This window comes from Geotrypetes seraphini, chromosome 6 (genome assembly GCF_902459505.1).
Source record: "Geotrypetes seraphini chromosome 6, aGeoSer1.1, whole genome shotgun sequence".
In the NCBI taxonomy this organism is placed as follows: domain Eukaryota; kingdom Metazoa; phylum Chordata; class Amphibia; order Gymnophiona; family Dermophiidae; genus Geotrypetes; species Geotrypetes seraphini.
Window position 1 is genome coordinate 121,683,659 of NC_047089.1, and position 17,771 is coordinate 121,701,429.

The 17,771-nt window shown below is 44.9% G+C and overlaps 1 protein-coding gene across 6 annotated transcripts in view; it reads right to left on the reverse strand.

Annotated features, from left to right (window-relative positions):
- TPP2 (tripeptidyl peptidase 2) overlaps positions 1-17,771 on the reverse strand; it is a 1,323,399-nt gene that overhangs the window by 328,727 nt on the left and 976,901 nt on the right. For all 6 annotated transcript variants that reach the window (XM_033947626.1, XM_033947627.1, XM_033947625.1 and 3 more), the window contains one exon: positions 16,610-16,755. In XM_033947626.1, coding sequence (XP_033803517.1) covers positions 16,610-16,755 — 146 coding nt within the window. The remainder of the gene's footprint in view (positions 1-16,609; positions 16,756-17,771) is intronic.

The window sequence follows — 17,771 nt, forward strand, 5'->3', positions numbered from 1 at the left end:
TAGTCCTGATTATTTGGGTCTCTATATATGAAAAGTGGTCCCTGGGGTAGGTGGGACTATAAGTCTTACCCTTATTCCTATGAAGGGAAAGAGGAAATAAGATTTAACAAAAGAAAGAGAAGGGTTTATTTTTTGTGGTTTTTTTTAAAGTAAAAAACAGGGAGGAGGAGAAGAGAAATTAAGCAGATATAATGCTGAAAACAGTGAAAAGAGCAGAATATGAATTGCTGAGCAACTTAGCTTTTAGAAGTTCACAGGGCAGACTTGTTCACAGCACTGTCCCAAAGATAATGCAGTTAACCTTAGTAATAAATCAGAGCCCCTCCCTTCTACACCTAATCAGCAGAAAACAATGGCTGAAAACTAGTAAGTCAGAAATACAGGCTCTATACCAGATCAGTAGCTACCCTAAAACACAGGATTTATACCAGGATTTCCCCTACTTTAGTCACCCTGTGCCATAGGCACCAGGATTTAATTAGAGTTAATATAAGTCTTACCCTTAATTCCTATTAAAAGGAAGAGGAAATAAGATTTAACAGAAGAAATACAAGGGTTTATTTTTTGTTTTTTTTAAGTAAGAAACAGTGAGAAGAGAAATTAAGCAGATATAATGCTGAAAAACAGTGAAAAGAGCAGAATATGAAATGCTGAGCAACTTAGCTTTTAGAAGTTCACAGAGCAGCCTTGTTCACCACGAAGTATAAGTTGCAAGTAAAGTGCACAAACTAAATTAATGTTGTTAGAAGACCAAACACTGATGATTTTTATCGATTCTTGTCAATAGTTGCTGGAGCACAATGACTACACCACCATTCCTTATTGCGCCCTATAGCGCCCGTCCTGTATAACATACTCTAATATCTTCAAGGTTTATGTGAATTTCAAAATATTTCCCAGTGTGATGTATCGTTAGTGTTAAGGATTGTTACTGTTTCCACCATGCACTATTTTTATAATTGTGATTCCTTGTTCTAATATTATTATTTTATCTTGCAATCAAGAGAGGGAATATATGTAGCGTGATATTATCTGCAAATACCACTTTGACCATACTCCATATACAAAATCATCTTTCTTCCCCCCCTTTTTTTCTTTTGCTTCCTTTCTTTCAAGGTTTAATAAGTATTTTGTACAGTGTTCTCCCCAGAAATTTTTTCCAGCCGGGTGGCATGAAAAAGTAGCCGGGTGGGGCGGGATGGGGAAATTTGGTGGTGGGGAAAATTAACCCCCTCTTTTACTAAAGTGTGCTAGCATTTTTAGTGCACGTAAACCCCTGTGCTACGTGGGAAAACTAGCGCCAACTCAATGCTGGCGTTAGCATCTAGCGCGCATGGCAATTCCTCCACGCGCTAAGCGCACACTAAATCCACTATCGTAAGTTAGTAAAAGGAGCCCTAAATGTATACTATTTTTATTAGTTAATTATTATTATTTTCCAATGCTCAATATGACTTCCTTTTTTAAGGTTTGACACTTGTGCCAGAATATTTTTACTAAATTTAAGAAGTATTTGCCCTCTTTCAAATGGTATAGAGGTTTAAAAAAGGGAAAGGCATTAATGAAGTCATTAGGTTCAATCTAGCCATTTATTTCTGCATGAATTTAAACAACTAAAAAAAAAGATAAATATAGCTCATCCAGTCATACAAGAAATGGCTCCACAGCAGGGGTGCCCACACCTTTTGGGCTTGCGAGCTACTTTTAAAATGACCAAGTTAAAATGATCTACCAACAATAAAATTAAAAAAAAAAACACAAAGCACACTGTACGCAGAGAAAATGTTAATTATCATTTATAATCCGCGGGTTTTCAAAGAGGTCAAGGCAGACGATTCTATGCAATGTCACCTCAGGAACAACTATACAAAAATAGACAAATATACCCCCTCCCTTTTTACTAAATCGCAATACTGTTTTTTAGAGCAGGGAGATGCACTGAATGCCCTGCGCTGCTCTCGATGCTCATAGGTTCCCTGAGCTAAAAACCGCTATTGTGGTTTAGTAAAAGGGGGCCATAGTGCAAAATATAGACAGCAGATATAAATTCTTAAAACAGACACATTTTGATCACTAAACTGAAAATAAAATCATTTTTCCTACCTTTTTGTCTGGTGATTTCATGAGTCTCTGTTTGCACTTCCTTATTCTGACTATAAATCCAATATTTTTTTCTTTCTGCCCCTCCCCTTTTCTTTCTGTCTCTCTTTCTTTCTCTCTTCCCCTGCCCCCCAAGCCATCGTGCCAATTTCTCCACTTCCCCGATTCTTTCCCTACCCCCTAAGCCACGATGCCGATTTCTTCCTGCTTCCACGAGCCAGACCAGGAATGTACAAGCGCCGGACTCACAAGACTTCACTTCTGATGTCAATTCTTACGTCGAAGAGGAAGTTCCAGGCCAGCCAGGCAGCGATTGGCTGACCCAGAACTTCCTCTCTGACGTCAGAATTGACGTCGGAGGTGAAGTCTTGTGAGTCCGTTGCTTGTACGCGCCTGGCCCGACTCAGGGAGGCAGGAAGAAAAAGATTGCCAAGGCAACGCGATTGACTCACATTGCCTTTGCGATCTACTGGTCGATCGCGCTCGACCATTTGGGCACCCCTGCTGTTATGGTATCCTGTCCTGACCTGAGGAAAGGGGTTTAGTCCCCAAAAAACTGCCTTATTTCCATTTCCTATTTATAAACTTTAATCAATAGATACAATACTACTTGATTCTACGTAAAGCAACAAAAAAAAAATTTTCTACCGTTTGTCGTTTCTGCTTTAATCATCTTGTCTTCACTCTTCTTTCTAGCCAGCATCTGCCCGCTCTGTCTTCCATGCAGCATCAACCCCTTCCATCCACTGTCCGCCCTCTCCCCGTTCCATATGGCATCTTCCCTCTTTTATGCTCCTTCAAAAAACTGTCTATCCTGTGCCCCTTCTCTTCTCCTTTGTACATGATTGATTTCAGCTCTGCCACCTCTCCATTTTTCTCTCTCTGTCAACACCCCGTCCCCTATGCTCTGGCAACTCTCTCTTCTCCTTTCTTTCCTTCGCACCCCACAGTCTGGTATCTTCCCTTCCCTGATTCTCTGGCATCTCACTTCTTTCCTTTTCTTCCATCTCTCCCTCCCCCTCCATGCTCTGACATCTTCTCCTTCCTTTCCCCCTTCCTTTTCCCTTGGTCCGGCATACTTTCCTCCTTCCCTCCAATCCCTGGCATCTCGTTTCATTCCCTCCCTAATCTTCTTTCTCCCTCCAGTTGGGTGCAGCAAGTCTCTCCCCCTCTGCTCCTTTTCCTCCTTCTGTCACCCAAGGCCTGGCATCATGAACTTCTTCAGGCAGCAGCATTCACAATTCGCTGCTGTTGCCAGCTTTGGGCCTTCTTCTGTTGGGTCCTGCCTTCATAGAAACAGAAGTAGGCAGGAGCCGGCAGAGAGGAAGGTCTGAAGCTGGCAACAGCAGTGAATTGTAAATGCTGTTGCTAGCCGAAGAAGTTCATGACGCCAGGCCGAGCACCTGGGGCAGACTGCTACTCTCCCCCCCCATGACCCTCCTATCTCTCCCTCCCTCCCATCACGAGACTCTAAACAGCACTGCTCTACTCTAAGCAGGCTGCTTCAGGGCTTTCTCCTGCCGTGATTCCCTCTGGCACGTCACTGATGAGGGAGGGAGGGAGAGATAGGAGGGTCGGATCGGGTTGGGGGTCCGGGATGATAATGAGGCTGCTGCTGCCGCCAGCAAATCCAGCAAGGGTGAGGCCCCAAAGCACAGCACTGGCGGCCCCCCCCTGACCATTTCAGGCCCTAGGCCTGTGCCTACTGGGCCTATCCTTTAATCTGGCCCTGCTTCCCCCCCATATGCCCTGACATCTCTCTCTTCCTCTCCATGGTATGGTATCTCCTTTCCCTCCCTCCCATGGTCTTTGCATCTCTTTCCTCCTTTTCCTGATCTTCCTTCTCCCTCCTTCCCTCTCTCTCCCCAATTGGGTGCAGCAGCATGTCTCTTCCCCTCCCCCCATTGGGTACGGCAGTATCATCAGAATTTCTCTTTCCTCCCCCAAATTTGGTACAGCAGAAGCAGCATTTCTCTTCACCCTCCCCCCTAATTGGGTGCAGCAGCATGAGTCTTCCCCCTCCCCCTATTGGGTACAGCAGCAGCATCATCAGCATTTCTCTTAACCCCCCCCAATTGGGTACAGCAGAAGCACCAGCATTTCTCTTCCCCCTCCCCCACTAATTGGGTACAGCAGCATTTTTCCTCCCATTCACCCCCCCACCCCCGTCTCACACACCCGGCAGATTTGTTACAGACAAAGGCAAATTTCCCTTCGTCGCTGACCTATCTCCCAAAGGTCAGCGACAGAGGGAAGCTTACAACTTGCTGCTCTTGCTTACTTCGTGCTTTTTTCGTTGCCGGGTCCTGCCTTCGCAGAAACAGAAAGTAGGCAGGATCCGGCAGCGAGAAAGGCCTGAAGTAAGCAAGAGCAAGTAAGCTTCCCTCCATGGCTGGCCTATCTCCTGCATGCTCCAGGGCTCTAATGGTCCGTGCCAGCTTCTCTTCCCTACCCCCTCCGACGTAACTTCCGGTTTCGGAGGGAAGCCGGGTTCGAGTCGCTTGCTGGGTTTTGTTTTGTTTAAAGTCCGGCGGGAGTCTTTCGGCGGCTTTTCAGGCTGCACGTTAAGCATTGGTGGCAGCAGGATTCGGAAGATGACAGCCGGGCGGTAATCTAAATTTGATGGGTGGAGCGCCCGGCTGAAAAGCGCTAGGGAGAACACTGTTGTATATAGTTTATTACAGTAATTGCATCCGTAGTAGAATGTGTGCTTTTATTCCCAATTATTATATGTAGTTGTTGGAAGTAAATCATTTAAGTTTGCTTGAAATTACTTAAAGTAAAAAGAAGTTTTGAGCCTTGCCCCCAGCCATCTTATCCAGGTGCTGTGCTAAAGGCACCTATTATAAAAGCATGACTGGGTGTGCCAGTAAAATGACTAAACCATTTTAAAGGACAAAGACATGGCCAGACAGATGCAGCTCAGGCGAATAAACAAAAGCATGGATGTACTAGTACTCCTGCCCCTTCCAGTCTGCAAGAAAATCTAGTCAGATGACATCACCAATGACAAGATTGCCCTGCTCTATGATGCACTGCTGCTCTATGATTGGATGTGATGCTAGAGACAGCCCCTGAGTTTTGATGCATTCTGGGAACCCACCACATTTATAAAGCATAGATACGATTGGCTTTCTGTCTCTTTCCATCAGATCCCAACCTGGCTGGATCACCATGCTGCAACATCACTCTCCCTCTGCAACCTATGCTTCTAAACATGTGCTTTTCTGGCCTACAAGGTGGCCTTCTAAGGACTTTTCAACCAGCATTTGTGAGTAAATTTGATCCTTTAATCTTAGAGAAAATTTGTCTTGTATAATACTTATATACTTAGGAGATCTAAACCTCTATCTCAAAGACCAAACCTCAAAACAAGTAGAAAGCCTACTATCTTAGCTTGAAGCATTAACCTACAAGATCTTAGACCCACAAACCACACATGAGAAAGGCTACCAACTTGACATTGCAGCCTTCATGACCCAAAAGCCAATTCTACCAGAAATTTACACCTCAAACAGAAACTGGTCCCGATCTCTCTGGTCAGATCACTACACAAACACCTTCAATATCAACTGGGCCAAAGGCAAACTCAAACCAAAATTCCAAAGCTTAACCTATGAATCACATAAATACATCGACCCCTCCATATTCTGGAATAAAACAGACACAACAATCCAAGAAAATAACCCCAAAAATTTCATCTCACAATGTTGCACACTAAGCACAGCTATCCTAGATGAGCTAGCCCCAGTACAAACAAAAAACAGAATCAGCAGACGATCAGGCAAATGGTTCGACAACGAACTACTCCTACTCAAAAGACAATGCAGACGACTAGAAAGAAAATGGAGAAAAAGTACCCAAGAACACACTAAAACAACATGGAAAGAAATAAACAAACAATACAAGCTAAAACTAAAAGAAAAGAGAAGGACACACTACACCAACCAAAAAGGCACAGAAGTTCAAGACACAAACTATTCCAACTACTAAAAGAACTCACAGACACTAAACCCTTCCTAGCCAATAACGACTCTGCACCCCCTTCAGCCACCATTCTAGCCGATTACTTGAGAAACAAAATTACAACAGCCAGGACAACCTTTGCAGGAACCCCAATCCACCTGGACGAGATCATAATGCCCCATACAGAAAAAGAATCAGTTGCAGCAGACAGAACCTGGTCTAACTTCACAATACAATGGTCCGACCTAAACAGAATCTACAAAAAATACAGCCATGCAGCCTACAACCTCAACTATTGCCCTCCATACCTGTTAAAAGCTTCCAGCCCAAAATTTTGCACTCTCCTCATACAATGGATACAATTCCTTGCTCACAGATGGCCTTTTCCCACAAGACCTCAGTGAAATCATCATCACCCCGATCATAAAAGACCCAAAAGTAGCAACAGGTCTACCATCCAACTACAGACCCATAGCCTCAAAACCATTAAATGTCAAGCTAATGGAAGGCCTCGTAGCTAAATACCTCACCAACTACCTAGAAAACCACAACTTACTCCACCCTACATAGTCTGGTTTCAGAACCAACTTTAGCACAGAGATACTACTAGGATCCCTCCTGGACACAGCTAGACAGCACCTCAGCACAAGCAAAAAAAATGCTAGTTATACAACTAGATCTCACCGCAGCATTTGACCTGGTAGACCATGACATCCTACTGCAAATACTAGAATCAATAGGAATCACAGGAAAGGTGCACACTTGGTTTCAAGGATTCTTACAATCCAAGACCTACAGAGTAAAAACAAAGAAACATCAGAACCATGGTCTAACCTCTGCAGCGTACCCCAAGAATCGCCTTTATCCCCAACTCTCTTCAATCTCTACACTGCATCCCTTGGCACCTGCCTAGACAAATTAGGCTTAACTTCCTATAGCTGTGCAGATGACATCAACATCCTCCTTACTTTTGATCAACTTATACACTCCATGACAGAGAAACTACACAGAACATTAGAATCAGTGGCTACATGGATGAAAGAACACAAACTAAAACTGAACCCAGACAAAACAAAATTTATACTTCTTGAAACAAAGAAAACCCCAACCATAACAAATTTAGGAATAAACTCAATCACATACCCCACTCAACCCACCCTAAGACTTCTGGGAGTGATGATAGAAGCTGTACCATGCAACCAAAATCAACAAAACAATATAGAAGTCATTTGCGGTCATGAGAAACTTAAGGCAAATCCAAAAATTCTTTGAAAGAAAACAATTCCAGCTCGTGGTCCAATCCCCAGTCCTAGGACTTCTAGACTACTGCAACATCCTCTATCTCCCCTGCCCCGCAGTCATGATAAAACAACTACAAACAGTACAAAACACAGCCCTGAGACAGATTTATTAGCAGAAGAAATACGACATCACTGCCGCATACCTCGACTCATACTGGCTCTCAATACAAGCAAGAATACAATTCAAATTTTACTGTCTACTATTTAAAGCAATCAATGGAGACAGCACAGCCTACTTGAACAACTGCCTTATCCAAACTGACACAACCAGGCAAAGGAGAACCCAAATACCATTCACATACCCCCCCCAATCAGAGGCGTCAAATGCAAAAAAATGTACGATGGCCTACTGGCCACACAGGCAGCAAAACTTGACCATCAATTTTATCCAATCTACTGATGACACCAGACTACAAATCCTTCAGAAAAGAAATTAAAATCCTGCTATTCAAGAAATCCATCAAGACAAACTAACTCCATAGGAAGTATTTTAATCCCTCAAAGTAAACCGCTCAACTATGTAATCTCTTCTGGAATTGTCCAGATAACCTCTAATGTAATCCGCCTTGAACCGCAAGGTAATGGCGGAATAAAAATCATCACTAATATAATGTAATATTATCTTTGCTTAACAATCTTACTGATTCTACCAGCTTGATTTTAATTGTATAGTTGCTCTAAAAATAAAATACACTTTCAGTTTGCTTTTGAAGATTCTGAGTCTTAGTTCTTGAATAAATATTCCCATATATTATATGTTTAATTATAGTTACAGAGCTAAGTTTTAATCAAGCGAGCTAACTTTCCCAAAATTAATAGTTCTTTATAAGTTATATTCCTCTCTTTGAGAACAATATAGCTTATTGGTGGAGTTCCATCTATTTAATAATAATTTTTGTAACAAACTAGATGGTAGGGCTGGAACCACCAACGAAGACTGCAGAAAGCTAAACCCTGCAGAGGAACAGGGAAGTAGAGACTGTGCCTCTGGGGCGACCACCTCTGAAGAAGAGCATACTGAACAGGATACATATGGGCCCGAGCCCACCTCACCACGTCTAGGGAAACCACCATTGATGTCAAGACTTGGAGGAAATCCTGCGTTCGAGGACACCATAAGGATGCCATAAGGAGGCGAATCTGTGACTGCAATTTACATACCCAGGCCTTGAGATCGGGGCAGGCAGGAGAAGAGTTGGGCTGAAGAGTGAGAGAGAGAGGCAGAGGGTGAGAGGTAGCTCAGCCCACCCCCGAACGTCATCTGCAGCAGATCCGAAGCTCCCCCTTAAAAGGGGAGTGGCCAATGCCGTTCAGATCCAGTTTGCCTTGAGATCGGGGCAGGTAGAGAGAAGAGTTGGCCTGAAGAGAGAGAAGAGTTGGGCAGAAGAGTAAGGAAGTTCCTCTTCACCCAGAGAGTGGTAGAAATCTGGAACACTCCCTCCAGGGATTCAAAACAAAGTTAGACAAGTTCCTGCTGAACCAGAACATATGCAGGTAAGGCTAGACTCAATTAGGGCACTGGTCTTTGCCTAAGGGCCGCCATGGGAGCAAACTGCTGGGCATGATGGACCACTGGTCTGACCCAGCAGTGGCAATTTTTATGTTATGTTCTCTGGGAGGAAGACACTCCCCAAGGAGGTGTTGAACAGAACCCCAAGGTACTCAAGTCGCTGGGAGGGGGGCCAACCAATTAGGAAAGGTTGACAACCCAGCACAGCGACTGCAAGTACACCACCACCTGAGCCGTGACCCGGGTGCTCTCCTGGAATGACTTTGTACGAATAAACCAGTCATCTAGGTAGGGATGAACCAGAATGCCCTCATTGTGCAAAGCCGCCGCCACGACCACCATAACCTTGATGAATATCCTCAGGGCCGTGGCCAGACCAAATGGAAGCGCACAAAACTGATAGTGCCAACCCAAGATCACAAAGCAAAGGAAGCGTTGATGGGAGGTCTGGATTGGAACATGCAAGTAGGCCTCCATCAGATTGAGAGAAGTCAGATACTCCCTTGGCTGAACTGCCAGAATAACAGACTGCAGCGTCTCCATGCAAAAAGATGGAACCCTGAGAGCCCTATTGACCCCCTTCAAATCTAAGATGGGCTGAAAGGTACCCTCTTTCTTGGGAACCACAAAGTAAATCAAGTACCTGATGGTGCAACATTCCTGAGAGGGCACTGGAACCACTGCTTTGAGATCTAGCAATCTTTGAAGGGTCTGGTGAAAAGCCTGCTTCTTCCACACCACCTGAGAAGCTAGACAATGACCTGGCAAAGAGCAGGCAAACTCCAGACCATACCCGTCCCAAATCACCTACAGGAGCCACTGATCGGACAGGATCTCTGCCCACTTTGGATAGAACTTGCACAGGTGGGTGCCCACCGGAAAAAAAGGGGCACCTGTAAGGAGTCATTGGTCAGGATGGGCAGAGGTGGAACCAGCAGAATTCCCAGCTCTCCGGCAGGCCCCCTGAAAGGACTGCATGCACTGAAAGAAATGGCCCCGGGAGGATCCAGAGGCCAGAAAGGAAGTGATCCCTCGACCAGGGCGGAGCTGATGTAAATCACGCACATGCCCCTGAGCAGTACCACCCGGTGCCAATGGCCTAGCTCGGTCTTCAGGCAAGCGAGACACCTTAGAATCAGTGAGGGTCTGAACAAACTTGTTCAAATCTTCTCCAAACAAGAAAGACCCCCTAAAGGGGAATTTCATCAGCTTATCCTTGGAAGCCACATCTGCCAACCATGTCCTAAGCCACAAGGTACGGCGTGCAGCCACTCCAAAAGCCATGGATTTGGCCGAAGCTCATAATGGGTCATAAATGGCATCTGAGAGATAAGAAGCACCCATCTCAATTTTGGTACTTGCTGCTCCACTAAGTCCCAGTTATCAGACTTACGGTCAAGGTCATGGTTGGCCCACCGAAAACAAGGATGAGCAACCAGCCCACCACACATCGCTGCCTGGACCGTTAGGGCAGAAACATCAAAACTCTGCTTAAGGAGGGACTCCAATTTACGCTCCTCAGGGTCCGTCAAAGCAGATCCACCCTCCATAGGCACAGTATGCTGTTTCGCAATAGTCGAGACCACCGTGTCCACCATAGGTGACTTCAAAGTGTTTGGATACCCCTCCGGGATGGGATACAGGTGGGCCATGGAATGCGTAAAGGGGCTTCCAGCACCTGCCACTGAGCGAACACAATATCCCAAATATCCTGATGCGGGATACAAAGCAGATCCCCTGAAGCAAGAGGTCCACCACATGCGGGGCTCCGACACGGTGTCCTCAAACCTAAGCACAGACGAGACCTAAAGAATAAGCTCATGAAGCTTGTCCCGCTGAAAAATGCGTACCACGGACATGCCCTCGCAAGCAGATGGAAAACCTGCTGCTGACGGAATCTGTTTCCCCAAGAGGATCCTGATGACCACCACAAAGGTCCAGGTCCTCTTCAACCAACTTTTGCGCCTCCTGATAAAAATCCTTATCCCATAAGACCTGCGGCTGCTTGGACAAGGGAGGAGTAGAGGGGGACAAAACGGGTGCGGTGTGGGGACAAACTGGAGAGGACATCAAGGGAAAACACCCCCCGAGGTGGAAGCAGGACCTCTGGCCGCGAGCAAATAAGCTTAACGTAGGGCTAAAACAAAATCTGGAGGAAACCCCCCCAACAGACTCCCTGCCACAGCAGGAGACCCAGCTAAAACCTGCCCCTGTCTCTCCAATACATGGGGGGAGGTCACCTGAGGCTATAGAAAAGATGGAGGTGCTTCCTGCCAAAAACAGAGCTGAAATCGCAAAAATTGGAGCTCCAGAGACCTGTAGCATCTGGAAAGCCTGAACTGTCCCAGCCGCTAAAGCAGGCAAGCCATCAGCAGCAGCAGTGAGAAAGTCTCAAGCCACTTCAGCATTAAGGAAATCCTTTTTACTCTGGACCATCGGCAGCTGGGAAACCTCCTTTGTGGGCATCGGGGAAGCCCGGGCTTCCTCACAATCAGCTTCTAACTTGTGAGGCACTTGCAGCAGGGTTCTCTGGCTGCCGGCACCTGATGCCGACGAGGATCTCCTACTGCTCCGGCCTATACAACGCTTGCACAAGCTGGCCACAAGTGCTTCGCGTCTGGAGCACAATGAACACTTTTTCCCCTGCAAAGTGCACACTGTGCAATACGCAACCTAGCTGTAAAAGAAGTGCCAGTTAGTTGAAAAATACAGCAAAATACAACAAATTTTTTTAAAATTCTTTATTTAAATTTTAAACATTTGACATATTTATCAGTCAAATAAGAAAAAATACAATGTAAACAAAAATATTCCTTACATACAAGAATTAACTTCTTATAGAAATTTAAACAATGAAATAATAAATCACAAAGTATAATCAGTTCTCAATAACTGGAGGAGAAGCTGTAAATAGACTGAAAAATTAACAGGTAACTTTTTTAATAAGGAAAAGTAAAATGGAGCTAGCAGGCATCAGTACATTACCTCTCTGAGCTTATACTGGGATGAAAACAGGTTCACGTAGTAGTTATAGGTTGCCCTTGGGCAGAAATAAATCTAGAAAGCTGTTGTGGTTCATAGAAAACATATTGACTATCTTTAAAGACCACAAAACACAGTTACTTACCGTAACAGGTGTTTTCCAGGGACAGCAGGCAGATATTCACTACATGTGGGTGACATCATCTACAAAGCCCCGAATGGACAGTCTCGCAAGCAAACTTGCTTGAAGATCTTCAAGCTTCCGAGTGTACCACGCATGCGTGTGTGCCTTCCCGCCCGAGTCAGGGCATGCGTCTCCTCAGCGTGGCCTCAGTTCAGATAGCTAGCAAGGAAGCCAACCAGGGGAGGTGGGTGGGTGGGTTGCGAGAATATCTGCCTGCTGTTCCTGGATAAGTAACTGTGCTTTATCCCAGGACAAGCAGGCAGCATATTCTCTACATGTGGGTGACCTCCAAGCTAACCAAAAAGGGATGGTGGGATAGTTGGCAAATTAATGAGAACAAATTACGCAAAACAGACTGGCCAAACTGGCCGTCCCGTCTGGAGAAAGTATCCAGACACTAGTGAGAGGTGAAAGTATGAACCGAGAACCAAGTGGTGGCCTTGCAGATTTCCTCAATAGGAGTCCATCTGAGAATAAACTCCAGTAGCCTGCCACATTCTCACTCTCTGAATGCTGCAATGTTGTAGAAACAGCCTCCATTGCCCTCCATCCAGAGTCATTGCCCGCACTTTGCTGGGTCGGGAAAGGAGCATCCCAGGCCGGTTCCTCCTCCAACTGCCATCCTATTGCCTTGGGATAAATCGGAGGACTACGCTTCTCCGGGGACAAGGTGGCGCCCTCAAGGGAGAGATCACACGCTTCAGCTTGCGTGTCTCTCAATGCCGAGAATCCTCCTGGTTGCGAAGTTCGGACTCCTCGCTCCACGTAGATGTTCACTAGCCCTGCAGTTTCAGCACATTTGTCCGGGAAAACACAGATCTTTGATTTTCTTTTGAACAAATAGCTCAGGTCAAGCAAAATTCTCTACAGGAACTCCGATAGTGTCTCTGTGGCCGCGTTCAAGCCACCATCTTTGGTAAGTTCCTCCTCCAACCAAAATATAGCAAATTTAAAGGGAAATAGCCCTTTAGACCAGCACAGCCTCAGGATTTTTTTTTTCTCTCAAAGCCAGAGGCCTGACCAGTATCGGTGGCCAGGCTGCCAACTGAGGCACCTCTACAAAAACTTGGGGAGGTGGAGGAAGGGGGGAAGGGACCCAGCACGAGACTTGCCAATTTGACATTTCCGAGGTCGGACGGATCCCCCAACAGGACCTGTCCAAGCTCCATCCGGCAATTCCAACAGCCCTAACAGGGGGAGCTGTAAATTTTTCCTATCTTACCTGCTTTGAGACTGAGAAAGACTCGGTTAGAAGGGGGAGCCTCAGCTAATATACTACAACCAGTGTTCCCTCTAAGCGGGCGGGTGTTGTGAGCAAACTTTTTTCACCGTGAGCCAAAAATATCGGGCGCCAGCAAGTTATGAGCCAACTCGCCCGATTCTCCTCTCGCCGCCCTGCCATCTGCCGTACGCCTCTTCCGATCGTGCGCTGTGACGAGAAACGTGTGCGCTGCGATGTAATATTTTGTGCGCCAGCGCACGCCAGCGCAGCTTAGCGGGAACACTGGTTCAAATGGTTTTATTTATTTCCCCAAATTTATTTTTGTTATACGCATTGAAAATATTTGATATTGCGTTTAAATCAAAATCTCAATAAACTTGAAACGAGTGCCCGTGAGATTGTGGGAGGGTTAAATACTCAAAACTTAGAAGTTTTTGCTACGCCAGCTTTCTGGTATCTTTACATACAGTGGCGTACCTAGCATATGTAACATCCGGGGCCCATCATTTTTTGGCACCCCCCCCCATCTGTAAGAAAAACATGATTTTTAGTAACAAACCACACGTCACACATGAGTACCTAGGAAAAGGCAGCATCTTACATATTGCAGTGAGCAGTACATCAATACACCCATTGTAAAACTAAACAAGCCAGACCAGCACAGATCAATCCTACACCGTCAATCCTAACAGAAAACCATGTCTTTCGAACACACAGAACACAGAAAAAACCTTCGCCTAGTAAGGAATATGTAATCACAAACTAACCCCTCCCTCTTTTACAAAACTGTAGTGTGGATTTTAGCTACGGAGGTAACAGCTCTGATGCTCATAAAATTCTGAGCATCAGAGCTGCTACCACCAAGGCTGGTGCTAAAAACGCTTCACAGTTTTGTAAAAGGGGGGATAAAATAAAAATACATAGACAAAGGTTAAATTGAACCAGCAAGAAGCTGGACTCTGCATACAATGCTTCACAGAAACAGTGACACATGTCTCCTAAAGCAATAAATAAATAGAAATTTTTTTCTACCTTTGTCTTCTGTGGTTTCTCCTTTCCTCATCTTCTTGTAACTCTCTTCCTTCCATCCACTGTCTGCCGTCTCTCTTCCCCTATATGGCATCTTCTCTCCTTCTATGCCCCTTCCAGAAACTGTATGCCTCCCCCTTCCATCTCTCCTTTCACCCCATTGGTCTGGCATCTCTCTCCTCGCCTTCCCTCTCCCACACCTCTCCTCATAGTCTGGTATCTCCCCTTCCCTGATTCTCTGGCATCTCTCTCCTTTCCTTTTCTTCCATCTTTCGCTCCCCCTCCATGCTCTCACATCTCCCCCTTCCTTTTCCCTTAGACTGGCATACCTTCCTCCTATGCTCCAAGCCCTGGCATCTCCTTTAATTCCCTCCCTCATCTTCCTTCTCCCTCCAGCTGGGTACCGCAACACTCTTCCCTGCAGCTCTGCACTTCCCCACAATTGCCATGCTTCGGTTCCTCTTCTTCCTTCCTTCCTCCCCCCCCCCCCCGCGGGACCCTGCGGCACCATCAACTCTTACTCCCTCTAATGTCGGCCCTGCAGCTCCAGACTTCCTCGCACCTTCTCCCCTCCCCCTTTGGATCGCTATTATTTTAAATGTTATAGCCGCGGAGCTGTATCCATCAGTGGAGATGTCTAACCTCGGCCTGCCCCGGAACTCTTACTGCAACAGTGACTTCCTGTTCCTGCCTAGACGGGCGGCGGCTGCAGTAAGAGTTCCGGGGCAGGCCGAGGTTAGACATCTCCACTGATGGATACAGCTCCGCGGCTATAACATTTAAAATAATAGCGATCCAAAGGGGGAGGGGAGAAGGTGCGAGGAAGTCTGGAGCTGCAGGGCCGACATTAGAGGGAGTAAGAGTTGATGGTGCCGCAGGGTCCCGCGGGGGGGGGGGGGGGGGAGGAAGGAAGGAAGAAGAGGAACCGAAGCATGGCAATTGTGGGGAAGTGCAATCCCCCCAATGCGTCCCCTTACCTTACCGACGCGTGTGTGCGCTGTGAAGAGAAACTTTGCGCTGCGATGTAATATTTTGTGCGTGAGCGCAGGCCAACGCAGCTTAGCGGGAACACTGACTACAACCAAGATGTGGTCTCAGTTTCCACCTGCTTGTCATAGTGAGATATAACCCATCAGTAAAGAACTATACTGGTGTAGAGGACGATACAGAAGGTGGCTTTTTATGGTGCATTTTTTGGGAGTGGAACAATGCGCACAAGTGTCAGTGCAATGTTCCAGTTCAAGGCACTGGATGCCCCAGTTGTGAGGGACACTGATGGAAATTGTCCTCAGGCACTTGTCGCACTTCTTAAACCCTATTAATAGACAGGACATCAATGGAAAAACTGCCTCAGCCAAATGAAAAGTGAAAGGCTGAGGCGAGAACGGAGGCCCTGCCGTCAAAGCACCCAAAGGCGAAAAAAGAGGGAAAAAGAAATTATTTTCTTTTTTTTTTCTGGAACGAAGCTGGTATAAGAAGAAAAGAAGAAATAAATAGTAATTTAACGCACGAACGGGAAGGCAAAACAAAAAAGAACCAACATTCAAAAGTGCAACTTCTTAGCTCCGTGGAAAACTAAGAACTGAGGAACCGCACACCTATGTCAGGCGGGAAGGCACTTGCGCATATGCGTAGCGCTCAGTTGTGAACTTTCTAAAGTTCTTAAAGTGCCAGTGCACTTTTGCAACTGTTCGTACCGGGGCTCCGTGGATGACGTCAGCATGTGAGAATATGCTGCCTGCTTGTCCTGGGATAAAACTAATCTATTGGAATCAAAAGAACGTAATGCTCATGATAGAGTATAAAGAATAATGATAGAAGATAAGTATAATGGTTGTCCTTTATGTAAAGCTTTAAAAGTAAGACAGAAACTGCTGCTACCGACAGAGGCGACCTCCGGGAGAGACTGCGGAACAGTCTTTGCACTGAGCTCCCATTAGCAGGACCATATGGTAATGGAATAAAGAAGAATCCAGAGATCATCCCAGCAAAAGACAATGTTGTTCTCTCAAACCTTTCTGCCTCTCCTGTTCCTGCCACCTTCACCCATCGACTGACCGAGATGGGACTCCATATCAGCTGAATTGAATTTTAACCAGGAGTACATTATAGTGTTATGTAAAATCTTGAAAACATGAGCCCATCCATATCTAAATATTTGCAGCAAGAGTAAATGGCAATTATACCTAACTGAAGTATTTGTATGGCATTGGCATACACGTTTAGTGTGGGCATGAAGCCTAGTTCCGTGATTTAGAGGCAACACTGATAACTATTTATATTTGGCTATTATTTTGTAATCAATTTTTACTTACTTAGTCATCCATTGAATTTTCAGATCTCTCAGGGCTTCGGCAAATTCTTCTTTAACATCTTTTTCAGAATCTTTCTCCTTCTCCTTGCTGCCATTTTTAGGTTTTGCTGGTGAAGGTATCAGATGATAACTAACAGGGATTATATCCTATATAAAAAGAAGTAGCTCATTAAATAGGGATATCATGATAAAATAAATAACATTGCGTTTTCACTGCAGATAAAGTTAAATGTCTAACAATTAGTAATTGACATAGTCTATTGCAGTGGTTCTTAAACATATCCTGGGGGATCCTCGGGTTTTCAAGCTATCCTTAATGAATATAATGAGACAGATTTGCATGCCTGTCACCTCTATTATTTGCAAATCTGTCTTATGCATATTCATTAAGGATAGCTTGAAAGCCTGACTGGCTAGGGGTCCCCAAAGACAGGTTTAAGAACCACTGATCTATTTTATTTCGGTGCATATAAGAATAATTTACTTTTTTTCAGACTACTATAATCTAATCTAATCATGGTATTTCTATACTGCCTTTTAGTTAGACATTAGGCCCAAAGCAATTTACATGAGATTATAGCAAAAATAAAAATGGAATCAAGTATCAATAAGCTTTCTGAAAAAATATGCTTTTCAAAATTTTTCAGGGGGGCATTATATTCCAGATATGTGCAACTCTATAAGAAAAAAGCTTTCTAAAATCTTAGCACAAATTGCTTTAAAATAAGAAAATATTAACAAGATTTTGTGTTTGTCCATAGTCTTGACTCCCTTAAGATAAAGTTCATAAAATTAAAAAATCTTTTCTGAAAACTGGAAGAAAAAGTAGATGATTTCAAGAACCATTCCCACAGGAATAATTTGAGGTTAGTAGGCCTGCCTGAGTCAGTTTTAGAAGCAGAGCTACAGGGTTTTTTGGAAGCCTGGTTTCCCACTATTGTATAATTTCAAAGCACAACAGGAGGTATAAAAGTTGAACATGTTTATCAATTAGGGCCTAACTGTTCTGCTATAAGTATTATGATTTTACAGCTACTTCACTATCATCAGAAAGTGCAGATTTTGAATATATGAAGGGAGAACAATCCTTTGTTTCATGATTATTCAACCAAGGTATCCTTTCAGTGTAAACAATTTACCCCCTTGTGTGGACATTATAAATT